Source organism: Callorhinchus milii, unplaced genomic scaffold, assembly GCF_018977255.1.
Source record: "Callorhinchus milii isolate IMCB2004 unplaced genomic scaffold, IMCB_Cmil_1.0 Scaffold9, whole genome shotgun sequence".
NCBI lineage: Eukaryota > Metazoa > Chordata > Chondrichthyes > Chimaeriformes > Callorhinchidae > Callorhinchus > Callorhinchus milii.
This window is the reverse complement of record NW_024704750.1, coordinates 818,342-832,606: the sequence shown is the minus strand read 5'-3', so window position 1 is coordinate 832,606 and position 14,265 is coordinate 818,342. Positions and strand designations below refer to the sequence as shown.

At 47.3% G+C, this 14,265-nt stretch overlaps 1 protein-coding gene across 1 annotated transcript in view; it reads right to left on the bottom strand.

Moving 5' to 3' along the window:
* Window positions 1–650: 650 nt before the first annotated feature.
* Window positions 651–14,265, bottom strand: part of ccdc85ca (coiled-coil domain containing 85C, a) — a 46,551-nt gene continuing 32,936 nt past the window's right edge. The window contains exons 2-6 of the mRNA XM_007908530.2: window positions 9,161–9,237; window positions 7,131–7,244; window positions 5,236–5,334; window positions 4,762–4,863; window positions 651–4,275 (exon numbers count right to left, since the gene is read on the bottom strand). Of these exons, the coding sequence (XP_007906721.1) occupies window positions 4,186–4,275; window positions 4,762–4,863; window positions 5,236–5,334; window positions 7,131–7,244; window positions 9,161–9,237 (482 nt within the window). The 3' untranslated portion in view covers window positions 651–4,185. The remainder of the gene's footprint in view (window positions 4,276–4,761; window positions 4,864–5,235; window positions 5,335–7,130; window positions 7,245–9,160; window positions 9,238–14,265) is intronic.

The window sequence follows — 14,265 nt, the reverse complement described above, 5'->3', positions numbered from 1 at the left end:
TAATAATCCTTGCATTTGATATAACACCTTATCACTTCAACACGTCTCAAACCTCTTCAATCAATATGCCCTTAATCTCTGGAACTCACTGCCTCGCCCGTTTCTAAAATCAACCTTAAAACCTACCTATTTGACCGTGCCTGTTGTTACGTCCACCTTCACTCTTCCTCGGCATTCAATCCTGCCACTGTACAGCGCTGTAAGACATTATCCTATGTAGAATACAAGTTCAATTGTACTGAGCAGTGAAACAGCGAAATGCTAATTTTGCTGTATACGTCTGCAATACCTATTTATGCTGCAGGGGGTGCCCTGGTATGATCGTCGGAAGGACCCATCTAAATCTTGTCTAGATTTCATCCAATTTTCCTTGGATTGAGAAGGGGTTCCTCATCACCCTTCCCCTATCCGTCTCCCAAATTTGAGGTCACAAGTTACAAGGAATTGTTAGTGCCAGAAAGGGGGTAGCTTAGTGGTTAGAGCACTCGCCACACCAGCGAAAGGACTTGGCTGCAGGGCAAAGCGTTGGGCAAGTTTCCTTATTCCACAGTGCACCATTGATCTGCACCAAAGTGTGCTGCTGAGTGTCACGTACAGCCATAGGATTCCAAACCTCTCCTCTGGAAAGCAAAGCCACGGACAAAACAAACTAAAAGAAAACCATAAATTTTATTTTTGTTAACGTCAGCTAAGTAACTTTTCCTACTAGACTTTTACTTCATATACTAAAATATTCAAAGCTAAATTGTTATTTTTTTAAAAAAATTATATAATCTTTGAGGTGGTGGTTGTGGGTGTGTGGTTGTGTTTTAAATGCTGCCATTTCACGGACGGGATAAACACGCGCTCACTTCTATGTACATAAACAGCAGTAAAACGGAGCGGTGCGTAGTCATATTTTGTCTTTACACAGTAAAACAGCAGGTAAAAATACAACAGGAATCCTCGCCAGAGACACGTTCCACAGCGGAACTGCACAAAAAGTATTAACACAGTCGTTTGCCAACCTTAGCAAAAATAGTTCACTTCACAGTCACAGCTTTAGGCTACTTTGAACTGATGCAATTTCACGTGTGGTGGGGTTCAGCGACCCTGTCCTCCCCCCTCCCTCACACACACAAAATCATCTTAAGAACCATTACCCTGAAAAAAAATCAGCATTTTTCCACTTCAAAAAATATTCATCCCCACCCTTCCCTTGTGATTTAGTTCTATAGTTTTATTTTTAAAAAGGCAAATTGCTTGTGTGGGTGTCTATCTATGTGTGTTGCTGTTTTTTTGTTTGTAAATGTCACAGAAATACTTCCATGACCACAGATACAATCGGTACAAACTGCAAACTCTTGACCAAACATCAGAACAAAATAATAAGGATTTTTAACAACAACAAAAATGCAGAAATCCTTCTCGTGAACATTTTGGGATTTAAAAATAAAACAGCAATTACGTAGACTCTACGCATTTCAACTAAAAGTCACATTCATCTTTCTTTACTTGGAATACTGTCCTGGCTTCTTTTTCTGTACAATTGGGTCTTTAATTCTCATCAAGGACACCCTTTAATGGCTGTTTGTGAGATGTCGCTATGAGTAAATTAGCTGCCACATTCACCCATAAAAATACACTGTGGCTACACTTCAGGAATTAGTGTAATGTGAGAGACTGCAGATTAACCCAGGTGGAATTTCTACCACTTTGTATGTGTGAATGAGTGTGTGTCTATATATATAGATATATAAAAATCAATTGTTATCAACAAAATCCTGACCATCATTGTCACCCAAATTGAGAAACTTTTAGAGCAATTAAGACAACATCATCAGTGAATTATCAACAAAGCAATCCCACACCCACCTCCTTACCCCCCACCTCACCATAACATGATCGATCAAGTAGGGGTTGTGATAGTTTAGGGGGTAAAAAAAATTATACTTTTTTTTTAAAATTGGAAATGGGTGGTGTGGGGGGAGCAGGAGGAAAATCCCCTCCTGTCCCTCCCATCCAGTGTCTCTCTCCTCTTATCCAGTGTCGCGCTCCTTATATTACAGTGTACAAGCTGAAGGGGTTTGCACTCTCTCTAGAGAGGGATTACAAGAGTTTTTGCGAGCAGTAAAAGAGTAATATAATACACGGTTGCTGAAGTATAAACAAATCAAGATTCCAGTTAAGCTTTTCTCCATTGTGCAAACAAAATAAAAATATTCCTTCCATTTATCCCAGAGACTCAACTTCTAAAATAAAGTTTACTTTTGTTCTCGAGTCCTTTTTCCTCTTCCCTCCCCGTCGCCCTAGTGGAGCTTCACTGCTGATCCACATCGCAGCCCAGTTTTGTCCACCTCAACCTCTAGCCTTGGTTGTCAGTCGGGGTCAAGGGAACCCCTGGGGTCAAGCCTTTCCCCTTCTCTAACCAGGGAGCCGAGGTCAAACTAAAATAGCACATACCTGCACTTAACGTAACTCAGCACATAGCAGCCATCACTGCAATAAGAGTGAGCATCTTACGATCTCTACGGCAGATGTGGGGATAATAATAATCCCTGCATTTGATATAACACCTTCTCACGAGTACGTCGCTCATGCCTCACCACAAACCAACCACACTCACAAACCAGGATGAAAATAACTGATCGAGGGGAGTCCTCAGTGAGGGGAGTGATGTCCTCAGTGAGGGGAGTGTTGGGAACTATGTGGAACCCTTTCTCTGCCCTTGGTATAGGACGGCCCTGTGTTAGCTTGTTCTTTCAGTCTTTAAGAGTCAGGTTGCCGGGTTACATTGGCTGCTTCCTTTTGTCAGAAACATTTGTTGCCATGACAAGCAGCTTTTGTTTCTGCCTCTGTGGAGTCCCAGTCGGGGAGTGGTTCTAAAGGGAAACGGGGGGGGGTTAAAGGGTTCTTATATTGCTCAAGTGGAAGCCAAGGTCCGCGATGCCTTATAAAAACATCAACAGTCATGTGAGGAATGCAGGGTCCAGTCTTAGCTCTGCACAAAATCAGATGTATGAAGTGTTAACGGTTAATTAATGTTAATTGTAACATTAACCGATATCACACTATGACCAGAATTTGTCAGACGGGTTCCTTGCAACACTACTCAAATCCCAATCCACGCAAGGAATCCATCTTGTGAATGTTGCAAATTAGAAAACACCAGAGGAGGGAAGACCGGTGCCCTTCAAGGAAAACTCATTGTTTTAGAGCAAACTGCTTTTTTTAAAATCAATAATTTGGCTAACAACGTTTTGTTTGGTCGGCCAAGTGTTTTGACAAATGCGGAAAGCGGGCTCCGTGCTTAGAGTCTCCAAACCAGACTGAGAGTTCCACACATGCGGATGTACTGCTCATACGTGGAAGTTTTCCCCATGTCTGGAATGAGTCTTTCATCTTAACTCTTCTCGACACTGGAAATCCCTGGCATCAACTATCACCTGCTCCGACACTGCGAGCTGGATAACCCAAAGCTGCTCTCGTAACTGCCTTGAAATTAAACCCTGTGTTAATGTCGGACACAGACTGAGTCCACATCCGAGTCCACAAAAACAACAACTTGTATTTACATAGTGTCCCTCACGCAGGGTAAAGTCCCAAGAGCGTTTGAAATATAGGTGGCATGTCTAGCCAGGCCCTGATGTTAAGCTTCATTTAATTAATTACAGCGTTTGTTTGAAAGGAACTGAAATGCCTCTGGTGCTGTTGCCCATTCCATGTACTTAGTCAGAAACCACTGTGTCCAAAGGAGAATACAGTCCAGAACAGTCACCTCGATCATTCACGTGGGAAGGGAGAAAGGAAGGCAAGATCTGTCAGAAAAATCATCCAAAGATGTGCCTATTCAGATGACCCTCTGTATTGCCTCACTGTGCGGGTCACCTTAACCAGCCGCACACACCACACGCACACACACCACACGCACACACACACACACCACACGCGCACACACACACACACAGTCAGTGACATTTACATAGCATGGGCGGGTGCCGCAGAGTGGGGAATGTCCTGTCCACATTCAGCCACAAGGGGGCAGTGGCCGTTTGCACCCAGAAACAGTCGGTCATCAGGTGGAGTCGGTGGTCAGAAGTGATGTGTTGCTCAGGTGTAATTTTCGGGTGGGATCAGGTGGTGATGATTGCCGTGTGTCCTCCTGGTCTGGTGTCCGAGGCCGTGGCCTTCTGCCCCCGGCCAACACTATAACGGTCCCTTGAACTGATTACCTGAGAGGTGCTGCCTGATGGAGGGATTCGAACCAGCCGCGTCTCCCAGCTTACGCCAAACCACCTGGGAGGGCAAACAGACAGTGAAAAGAGGGGCAGGAATCTGGGAGAGGGGGAGCAAGGCACCACACCCCATCCCTGTACTCCAGGGTGTCAGTCAGTAGGTGGCGCTCTCGCCTCCAGCTCAGAAGGTTGTTGGGATCACGGGGGGGTTTGGGGGCTGAGCGTCCTCCGTTTCCGTGCTGCATCATGTACTAATTGGATGCAAGGCACCATACTAGGAGTCCTGGAGCTCAGTGATTAGAGCACTCGCCTGACGAGCGAGAGGATCAGGTTTGATTCCCAGGCGGGGCGAAACCTTAGGTAAGTTTCCTTACTCCACGCACACGTCTGTTTACCAGCAGTCAGTAGGAACCTGGTTGTTCGTCAATTGGCGGAGCGCTTTCTGGGGTAATAATCCGAGGTGACGGGGGGGCTCTGGAGTCGGTGGATGATTCAGCCTGGATGGGGGAGGTTGCTAAATGATACCGTGGCAACAAGATGTCCTTACGTTACACATTTCCCGGACGATGGCTTTCTCCTTCTCACTCAGATCATCCTGGTCATAGTCGTCTGGCAACTGCCTGTCCAGATTCTCGTGCACCTCCAGCACCTGAGAGATACAGGGACAGAGGAACTCACTGTCAGCACATCTGTGCTTGATTGATTTAATTGATATGATTGATTGGTTGATTGATTATGAATAATAATAATAATAATAATAATCCTTGTATTTGATACAGCACCTTATCACGTCGATGAGATGTCTCAAGTGCTTCACAGAATATACTGTAAAGTGTAGTGACTGTGTGTTTTGTGGGTGAAACGCGGCAGCCAATTGCGCACAGCAGTGTACCACAAAGAGTCATGGATTGAGTGACCAGATTTCTTTGATTGATCGATTTAAATGAGGTTTGAATTTGGGAGCTTTGTAACCAGTCGACCAGGCCAAGTCAATAAATAAAACAAGAAGACTATATTTTACCTTCATAGCGTGGACCACAGCCTCTGGCTTCTGGGATGACGGCAGGAATCCGGGCGTCACTGAGGGGCTGTGCTCTCCAGGCAGCAGCCGAGAACCTCCCTGCTCAGAGAAGCACAACAGCCAATGATGTCCATTTGTCTGTCTGAGTGCCATCAACAATACAATTTACCCTCGACTGAAAGATCTCCAACCCCACACACTCCCCAGCACAGTACTTTTTTGGGGGTCAGCGGGGTGTCTGACACATGCGGAAACCCATCACCTGCTTAAGAGTAACCAAACCAAACTGAGAATTCCCTGCCTCCCATCTACACATGGAAATCCCAGAGATAGATTGTTGGAATGAAATGCGCTCTCTCTCTCCAGCCAGAGGGAGCATCCTCCTTACCTAATTCCAAAAAGTATTAGGCGCAGCTTGGCAAGAGACAAGGCTTGATGTGCGGGGCCGGAACCCCTAACCTTCTGATTCAGGCGGGAGTGCTACTGACTGACTGAGCCAGGCTGCCACTTAATGTGCAGCTTCTCTTGAAAAGCTGATCAGGGGCGAATATAGCAAGCTAATCCTGTGTAAACACTGGCAAGCACTCGATCCTCTTGCAACAGCAGACACGATAGCAATAGAGCAAATGTTTGCCTGGCAACGATGGCAGGATTTCCTGCCTGTAAGTGCAAGCCTAAAAAAGGAGTCTAAAGTGGATTAATTTATTAACTGAAAGGCAGTTGACCTACTCTATAATAAACTCTGCTGAAGACCCTTTGAGCAGTGTATTCTAGGTCACCAGCGACTTCTATCAGGACACTAATGTGCAATAACATTTTCTTTAAGCAGGAAATTGCTTCAGCTGCTCGCGGTTTGATAATAAAAAGCGCGCTGGCTGTATGGTCTGAGGTGGCGTCCTTCAGATGAGACGTTAAGCCGAGCTGTGCCTGTTCAAGTGGCCATTGAAGTTAAAAGATGTTCGAAATTGATTTTTTTTGCCAGAATACATCCAACTGAACAGGCAGACAGGGAGCTCGGTTTAATGTCTCATCCGAAGTACGGCATCTCCGACAATGCATCGCTGCATTGGAGCGTCAGCTTAGACTGTGTAATTCCAATTCCAGACATGGGGGCTTGAATCACAAGGAGAGAGAGCGAGCGACTGAGCCAAGCAGACATACACTGAGCCGGGCTGACACACGCTGAGCCGGGCTGACACACGCTGAGCCGGGCTGACACACGCTGAGCCGGGCTGACACACCCTGAGCCGGGCTGACACACAGTGAACCAGGCTGACACACACTGAACCAGGCTGACACACACTGAACCAGGCTGACACACGCTGAGCCGGGCTGACACACGCTGAGCCGGGCTGACACACGCTGAGCCGGGCTGACACACGCTGAGCCGGGCTGACACACCCTGAGCCGGGCTGACACACGCTGAGCCGGGCTGACCCACACTGAGCCGGGCTGACACACACTGAGCCGGGCTGACACACCCTGAGCCGGGCTGACACACAGTGAACCAGGCTGACACACAGTGAACCAGGCTGACACACACTGAACCAGGCTGACACACACTGAACCGGGCTGACACACGCTGAGCCGGGCTGACACACGCTGAGCCGGGCTGACACACACTGAGCCGGGCTGACACACGCTGAGCCGGGCTGACCCACACTGAGCCGGGCTGTGTAATTCCAATTCCAGACATGGGGGCTTGAACCCACAACCTTGTGAATCACGAGGAGAGAGAGCGAGCGACTGAGCCAGGCTGACATACACTGAGCCGGGCTGACACACACTGACACACACTGAGCCGGGCTGACACACACTGACACACACTGAGCCGGGCTGACACACACTGAGCCGGGCTGATACATAAACAGATATTTATTTTTGTTCTGACTCACGTTCTGTACAGGCTCTTGGAAGGGAGGCAGCAGCGGAGACAAATGCTGAGGTTCCGGCTGGAACGGAGCGGAGAAGGACTTGCGAATCCCCTTCAGATCACAAGTGCTCGAGTGCTGCAGAGAGGAACAGGACGCTCTTTAGTAATGTACCAAGTCAGAGAAAGGAGATGTCTGTGGCCCAGAGTTGGGGCAACAACTTACACCTGCATAACTCCTCTCATGTCAGATAATATGTTGGAACACTTTACAAGGCATGAGAGAGGTGGTCACGGAGATGGGTTGGGGAGGGTTTTATAGACAAGGATTGAGGGGTTTGGGGAGCAGAGCTTCAGATAGCAGAGGGCATAGAGGCTGAAAAGTCAGCTAACGATGGTGGGGTAGGGTAGAATGTGGGGGAGGGTGTAGCACAGGCCTGAGAATGTGGAGGTAAAGGCGTTTCACAGAATATACTGTAAAGTGAATTGACTGTGTATTTTGTGGGCGCAACACGGTAGCCAATTGCGCACAACAGCGTCCCCACAAACAATCGTGGATTGAAGTGACCAAATTATTTTTTTTTTTTGAGTTGTTATTACTCCCGGAAAGTGATCCGCCAATCGACTAACAACCAGGTTCCTTTGAAAAATGACGTGCATGCATGAATGATCTCAACGTGCTGTCAGTTGCTCTGAATTCACCGTAATCGAAGGGGCAGAGGCCAAGATGAGATGCTATTGTTTATCAATGTTTCCACTGGCTTTCAACCCACCACAGTTTATAACAAGTCAAAGCTCTGGCAGGTTCTACAATTTATAATAATGATAAACCCACATTTACTATGTTGTCGAGACGTCTTAAATTGCTTCGGCGGAATTCACCGCAAAGCGTAGTGACTGTGTATTGCGTTTCAATTAAGGAAGAGTGGGGAGGGAAGAGGGGAGGGGGAAGAGGACCCACTCGCTCGGAGGTCACCAATCTGACAGCAGTAGTAAAGCCCAAACAAAGAGCCGGGCGGCTGGGATCCAAGGCACTATATCAATGCCTCCATTGTGTTCAGGTGACGTGATCTCCACAGCAAGGAGACAGCGGCTGCAGTCCTTCATCGACTTGCAAAGGTTCCCATGGTCCAGCCTCAGTCTGTGCCAACATAGCCAGATAGTCCCTGAGACAGTTAGTGTCTTTCTCTCTCTATACTCTATTCCCATTCCTCTGTTCTCTCCCCATCATGTCTGTGCTAGCGCTCTCTCTACCACTGGAGCTCTCTACTCTAACCCCATTCCCTGCTCCCTCCCAATATTCTCCCTTATTTTTATTCAATAAAATATTTGAAGTGAAAATCAATTCAGACTTGATTGTTTTTAGTTCAAAAAACAAAACACCTCTGGTATTACCAATAACACTAACCACCACACTCTCTCTCTCTCTGGCCATTAGTAAAGCCAGTCGATGAGGCAGCACATCAATATGTTTCTATTAGTAACGCCAAGAGCAAGGGCAAACCAAGGTGGTGGCAATGAGGCCAGAGAGACGGGTGACAGCCACCAACAACACGTTGTCGGCTTCTGAGAATCAATGGCACCAGTTATTGGAAGTTGTTTCTCTTCACCGACACTTGGACATCAGGAAACGATCCAGCAATGTTAACAGCAATCTGGCCAATGACGGGGACGTTGGGTTGGGAGGGGTTGCAGGAGAGAGATGAGCTATTTATTCAGGTGCTGGACCCTGCTCTGGTGGATGTTATGTTAAAGATCCCCACTGACACGTCTGGGAAAGAGAGAGGAGTGTCTCCCCGTGTGCCCCTGCCTGACCATCCTAATAGCCCGTGGAGTCCCGTAGCTCAGTGGTTAAAGCACTCGTCTCGCAAGCGAGAGGGCTCAAGTTCGATTCCCAGGCAGGTTGAAACCTTAGGCAAGTTTCCTTACTTGCCTAAAAATTGCGATCACTCAATCCACGACTGTTTGTGGTACACTGCTATGTGCAATTGGCTGCCACGTTTTGGCAAACCTGGAGTCAAACACAAGCAATGTCGGCCGGTTGGTGGGACTTACATGAGACAAGACCTTGTTGTCTTCCTCCAGCAGTTTGACCTTGTTTTCCAGTTGTCTGATGTAGGTGGAGGCTGGATCTGTGTAAAGAGAGCAAGGTTATTGTTATAGTCAGGCCAGTAAGGCAGCTCCTCCAAGCAGACCCAGGAATCCACAGGCCTCACTCGCCCACAAAATATAGTCACTACACTTCACAATATGTTCTGCAAAATGCTTTGAGACGTCTCAACAAAGTGATAAGGAGCTGCATCAAGTGCAAGGATTATTTCTTTATTATTTGTAGCCCTTTGTGTGTGTCTCTGCATGTAGTTGTTTTCTATTTGAGATTTAGTGAGAGCATCCCAAAGCCTGACTGGCCTCTCACTGGTTGGCTGTGTCAGCCTCACCTCTGATAGTGTAGCGGGAGGAATTACTGGCTCCCCCTGCCCGACAGCATAATCAGGGGATTACTGCTCTGTTGGCCTCACTGCCTAATAGTGGGATGATGACTGCTCTCTACATCTGCCAGTCTAGTGAGGGAATTACTGAACCGACCCCCCCACCACCCCGGCTGTGGGGATGGGGTGGGGATTACTGTTCTCAGTACCTGGTAATCCTGGTTTGTGTACAGATCGCTGTGCTCCCAATGTGAACAGCTTGGTGTTGTCACCAAGAGTTCAAAGTGTTCTGAGTGGACAAGTTTAGCAACTTCTGTGCTGCTGGAAATCAGACGCATCTACTAACTGACTAGCTCCTGACTAACTCCTGACTCACAAGCTCCGAACTAACTAATTGTATTGATTATTTAAGAGTAATTATTGTAATATTATACCAAGCCCTCTCTCTGTTCAGACTGAAGCGCAGTGGCAAACACATGCTCGTCACTTTCTATGGAAACCCAGGCGACGCGTCATAAGGCGCTTGTTTCTGCGGCTTATTAAAGAATTAAAGCAAATTAAAGGAGCCTCGTTCACCTCAGCCTGGAGCAGCTCTAACAGGGTGACAAAGGAGGACCGGCAATGTGAAACATCTACAGCCTTCCCCCCCCACCCCCAGAAATTACCACCCAGCCAACCTCTCACAAACAATAACAATTGGGCCTATGATGACCTTCTCCTCCCCCTCTCCCTCACTTGGTGTCCAACCCCGCCACTGTGCAGCGCTCCGAGACGCTATCCTGCCTGAAGGGGCTACATCAATGCAAGTTGTTGTTGTTGCTGTTGTCACTGCAATAATCTTTGACATAGTGCCTAATCACTTCGCCGAGACAGCTCAAAGCGCTTCACAGTATTTACTGTCAAGTGGAGTGACTGTGTGTTTTGTGGGGCTAATGCTTATGTAAAACTGGGCCTTGAGTTGAACAAAGAACTATAAAGTTTATAAACTATAAAGACTTTTAACAACCTGGAGACAGTTTCAAAATGGAACTAGACAAGTTCCGGGAGATTAAAAGGATTCAGGGAGTTTGCAAAAATAACTTTAAAGAAATCTTTTAGCCACGTTTTAATAATAATAATAATCTTTGCATTTGATATAGCGCCTTTTCACATCGTCGAGATGTTTCAAAGTGCTTCACAAGATTATTTTAACTGCAAACTGCAGTGACTGCATATTTGGTGAATGGTTCAATGGTCTAATCCTGCCTAAAACTCTTACTGTGGAGCAAACTTCCAGCCAAGTGAGTTTTGACTCAAAAATCAAAGCTGAGTTTGGCTTCTCCACGTCAATAGGCTTTGGTTTGGAACCAACTCAGGAATCAGCGAACAACTGCAGGCAGCCAGAGGTAAATGATGAGTTACAGCCAGATCAGCAAACCCAGCAGCACTGACCCCGTGACTGATTCCCAGGTGTGTAGCTCACATGACGGAGCCCATGTTAATGAGCTCGCGGTTGTACAGAGTCTTTAATGCATCGGAACTGGCTCACGTGGCTGTATACTTGAGGGCCAACTACAAGGTTCTATAGCTCTGTGGTTAGATCCCTTGCCTCGCAAGCGAGAGGAACCGGGTTCGATTCCCGGACGGGGCGAACCCTAATGGCAAGTTTCCTTACTCCACATGCCTCTGTTTACCTAGCAGTAAGTAGGAACCCGGTTGTTAGTCGATTGGCGGATCACTTTCTGGGAGTAATAATCCCTTCAAATAAAATAATATTAATAATTTGGTCACTCAATCCACCACTGTTTGTGGGATGCTGCTGTGTGTAATTAGCTGCAGCGTTTCCCCCACAAAATATACAGTCACTATACTTTACAGTATATCCTAAGTGATAAGATGCTATATCAAATGCAAGGATTATTATTATAAGATCCCACAAACAGCCATGAATGTGGGATTTATCCGGAGGATTGCTGAGTTGAAACTCCCTTCTCTTTTCTCATGTCTATTGGGGGATCTGCAGTGGGTGAACACCTGTCACATGTGCGTGTGATATGGTCTGTGGAAAACAACCTCAGTTTGACTGAGTATTCCTCCATATAAAATATAATAATAATAATCCTTCCATTTGATATAGCGCCTTATCATGTCTTTGAGATATCTCAAAGCACTTCATAGGATACACTGTAAAGTGTAGTGACTGCGTATTTTGTGGGAAATATCCTGTTGTCTGGTGAATCTGTGCCAGTCAATTCATCGGGGTTAGTCAAAGGTACCAGCTCTACTCAGATTAATTGATACCACAGATCAGACAGAATCCAGCCCTTCAAAGCCACATCAAAGCCTTGATAAATGCCCTGATTCCAACAGCTAAGAACTTCCCATGGACTGCTTCCTTCCTGCTTTGCTGACGGGGATCAGAGTGCAAACGGTACAATGACGAGTGGAATATTCCTTTTGTTCCTCCAGCGAGTGATTGACAGGGATAAGGACACCCACTGAGAGGACATCAGCACCTTCCCCGCAAAACTAATGGAGATCGACGCTGCACTAACCACGCACTCAGCCAAATAACGTTGGCAACACTTCCCCTCTCTCCTCCGGGACGTTACCCCGTGTGAGGGGCGTTACCCTGTGTGAGGGGCGTTACCCTGTGTGAGGGGCGTTACCCAGTGTGAGGGGCGTTACCCAGTGTGAGGGGCGTTACCCAGTGTGAGGGGCGTTACCCTGTGTGAGGGGCGTTACCCCGTGTGAGGGGCGTTACCCCGTGTGAGGGGCGTTACCCTGTGTGAGGGGCGTTACCCTGTGTGAGGGGCGTTACCCCGTGTGAGGGGCGTTACCCTGTGTGAGGGGCGTTACCCTGTGTGAGGGGCGTTACCCTGTGTGAGGGACGCTGTGTAAATGCAAGTTGTTGTTCTTGTTGGCTTGAACTGCCACTATCTGCACTTAAAAGGATCAAAAGGATAAACTCCCAAGGACACAGAGATCCTAAGAGAAACTCCCTTCATTTTTTGAATAGCGCTGTGGGATCTTCAACATCCAGCTGAACAAGCACAGACGGGGCCTCGGTTTAACATCTCCTCTGAAAGAAGGCATCTCAAACAATCCCCCCACCCCCCCCCATCCGGGACTGCATCGGAGCATCAGCCTGGCTGTAGACTATGTCAATTCAAAGTCCCAGCATGAACCCACCACCTTCTGACTGGGCGTGCGAGAGCCAGGCTGAGCGTTCCACAAACAGCCACACAGTGAATGACTCACGTTTATTCATGCTGCTCAGTCTCACATCAGGAGAGGCATCTTGGCCAACTGAGCCACAGGGAGATAGAGTGTGAACCGTAAGCAGAATAAATTCTGAACAGCCATGATTTCACAATGGCTTCACACTGCCCCCGTCGCTGCTCTGCAGATGTGTCTCTAGTGTACTGATGAGAGTCAAGCACAATCAGATCTCTGCCATGCCTTTGAATAATTGACGTGGATTTTTATTGAAGCCATTACTCGCTTAGCTTCTGAGGCAAGCTATCCTGCCCGTCGGGGAATTAGCGACAGACCAGAGACAGGAACTTACGCACTGCATCACGTCCCCTCTGCTCCCTGATGGCCTGGCTTTCTTTTGTAAAAATACATTAACAACCTTAAGGCTCACTCACTTTGCAAACAAGATTTAAAAAAAAATGAAAATAAAAGCCGTCAGCGGCCGTGCTTTTAGCCACTGCAGTTTCCCCACCCCTCTGATCCCCTCCACCCCCCCCCGACCCTCTGAACCTCCCTGCCTCAACCCTTCCACCTCGACCCCTCCTCTTTGTCAAGTCTTCACATTACACCTAAAGATCTTCCTGATAGACCAACCATACCTACGGTCACCTCCCCTCTCTCCTCTGCTCAGCGTCAAACTCCATTATCATTAAGCCCCCCAGAGAGACACTACTCTGTGTGAAGGGCTCTGTATAAATGCAAGTTGTTGTTGCTGTACTGAGGTCACCCTTTTAGAATACTAATATTTAGAATTTTGCCCACAAAATATACTGTACATTCAATTCACTTAATATTTACTTAATAAGAGTAATATTCCCTCCCCCAAAAAAATGTGATCACTCAATCCACGACTGTTTGTGGGGCACTGCTGTGCGCAATTGACTTCTGCATTTCGCCCACAAAATACTTGTCTGAATCACTCCACAGGGTTTCCAGCACAGTAACCTGTCTATAAATAATTGACTTGGCTTTTTATTGAAGCAGACACTCACTTAGTACCTCAGACAGGTTCTCCCACACGTAAAGGAATTATCCATATTGAATCTCCCCCCACTCCCCCTGCCCCAGCACCTGCACAGACAGCGACGATACATTTATAATGATAAGACTTAGCGGGTTTTACTGTATTATATATTACATCATATATTATAACTCGGGGGAAGGGTGGTGGGGGAAAAGAGCATGATGGAGCGGTTTGTGGTGGGCTGGGGCGCTCAGGTCGAGAGCCAGTAATTTTAACAAGACCCTGACTGAGGCTGAGTTGAGGATGATTGGAGAATGGGCCATCTCCTCAGTGTAGAAGCCTGGATCGAGGCCCTGGGTGACTGATGGCCAGAGAGTTACACAGCTGCTGTATCTCCACCTGGTCTGACAGGCACAGTGGCCCGGTTGGGATTTCAGCAATGCCCATGTTTATTTGGCTTTTTGATCTTCTTTGCTCTGGGGGTTAGTTAAGATGGTCCCACCCTTTCCTGCTCACAGACCCAGCCCAAC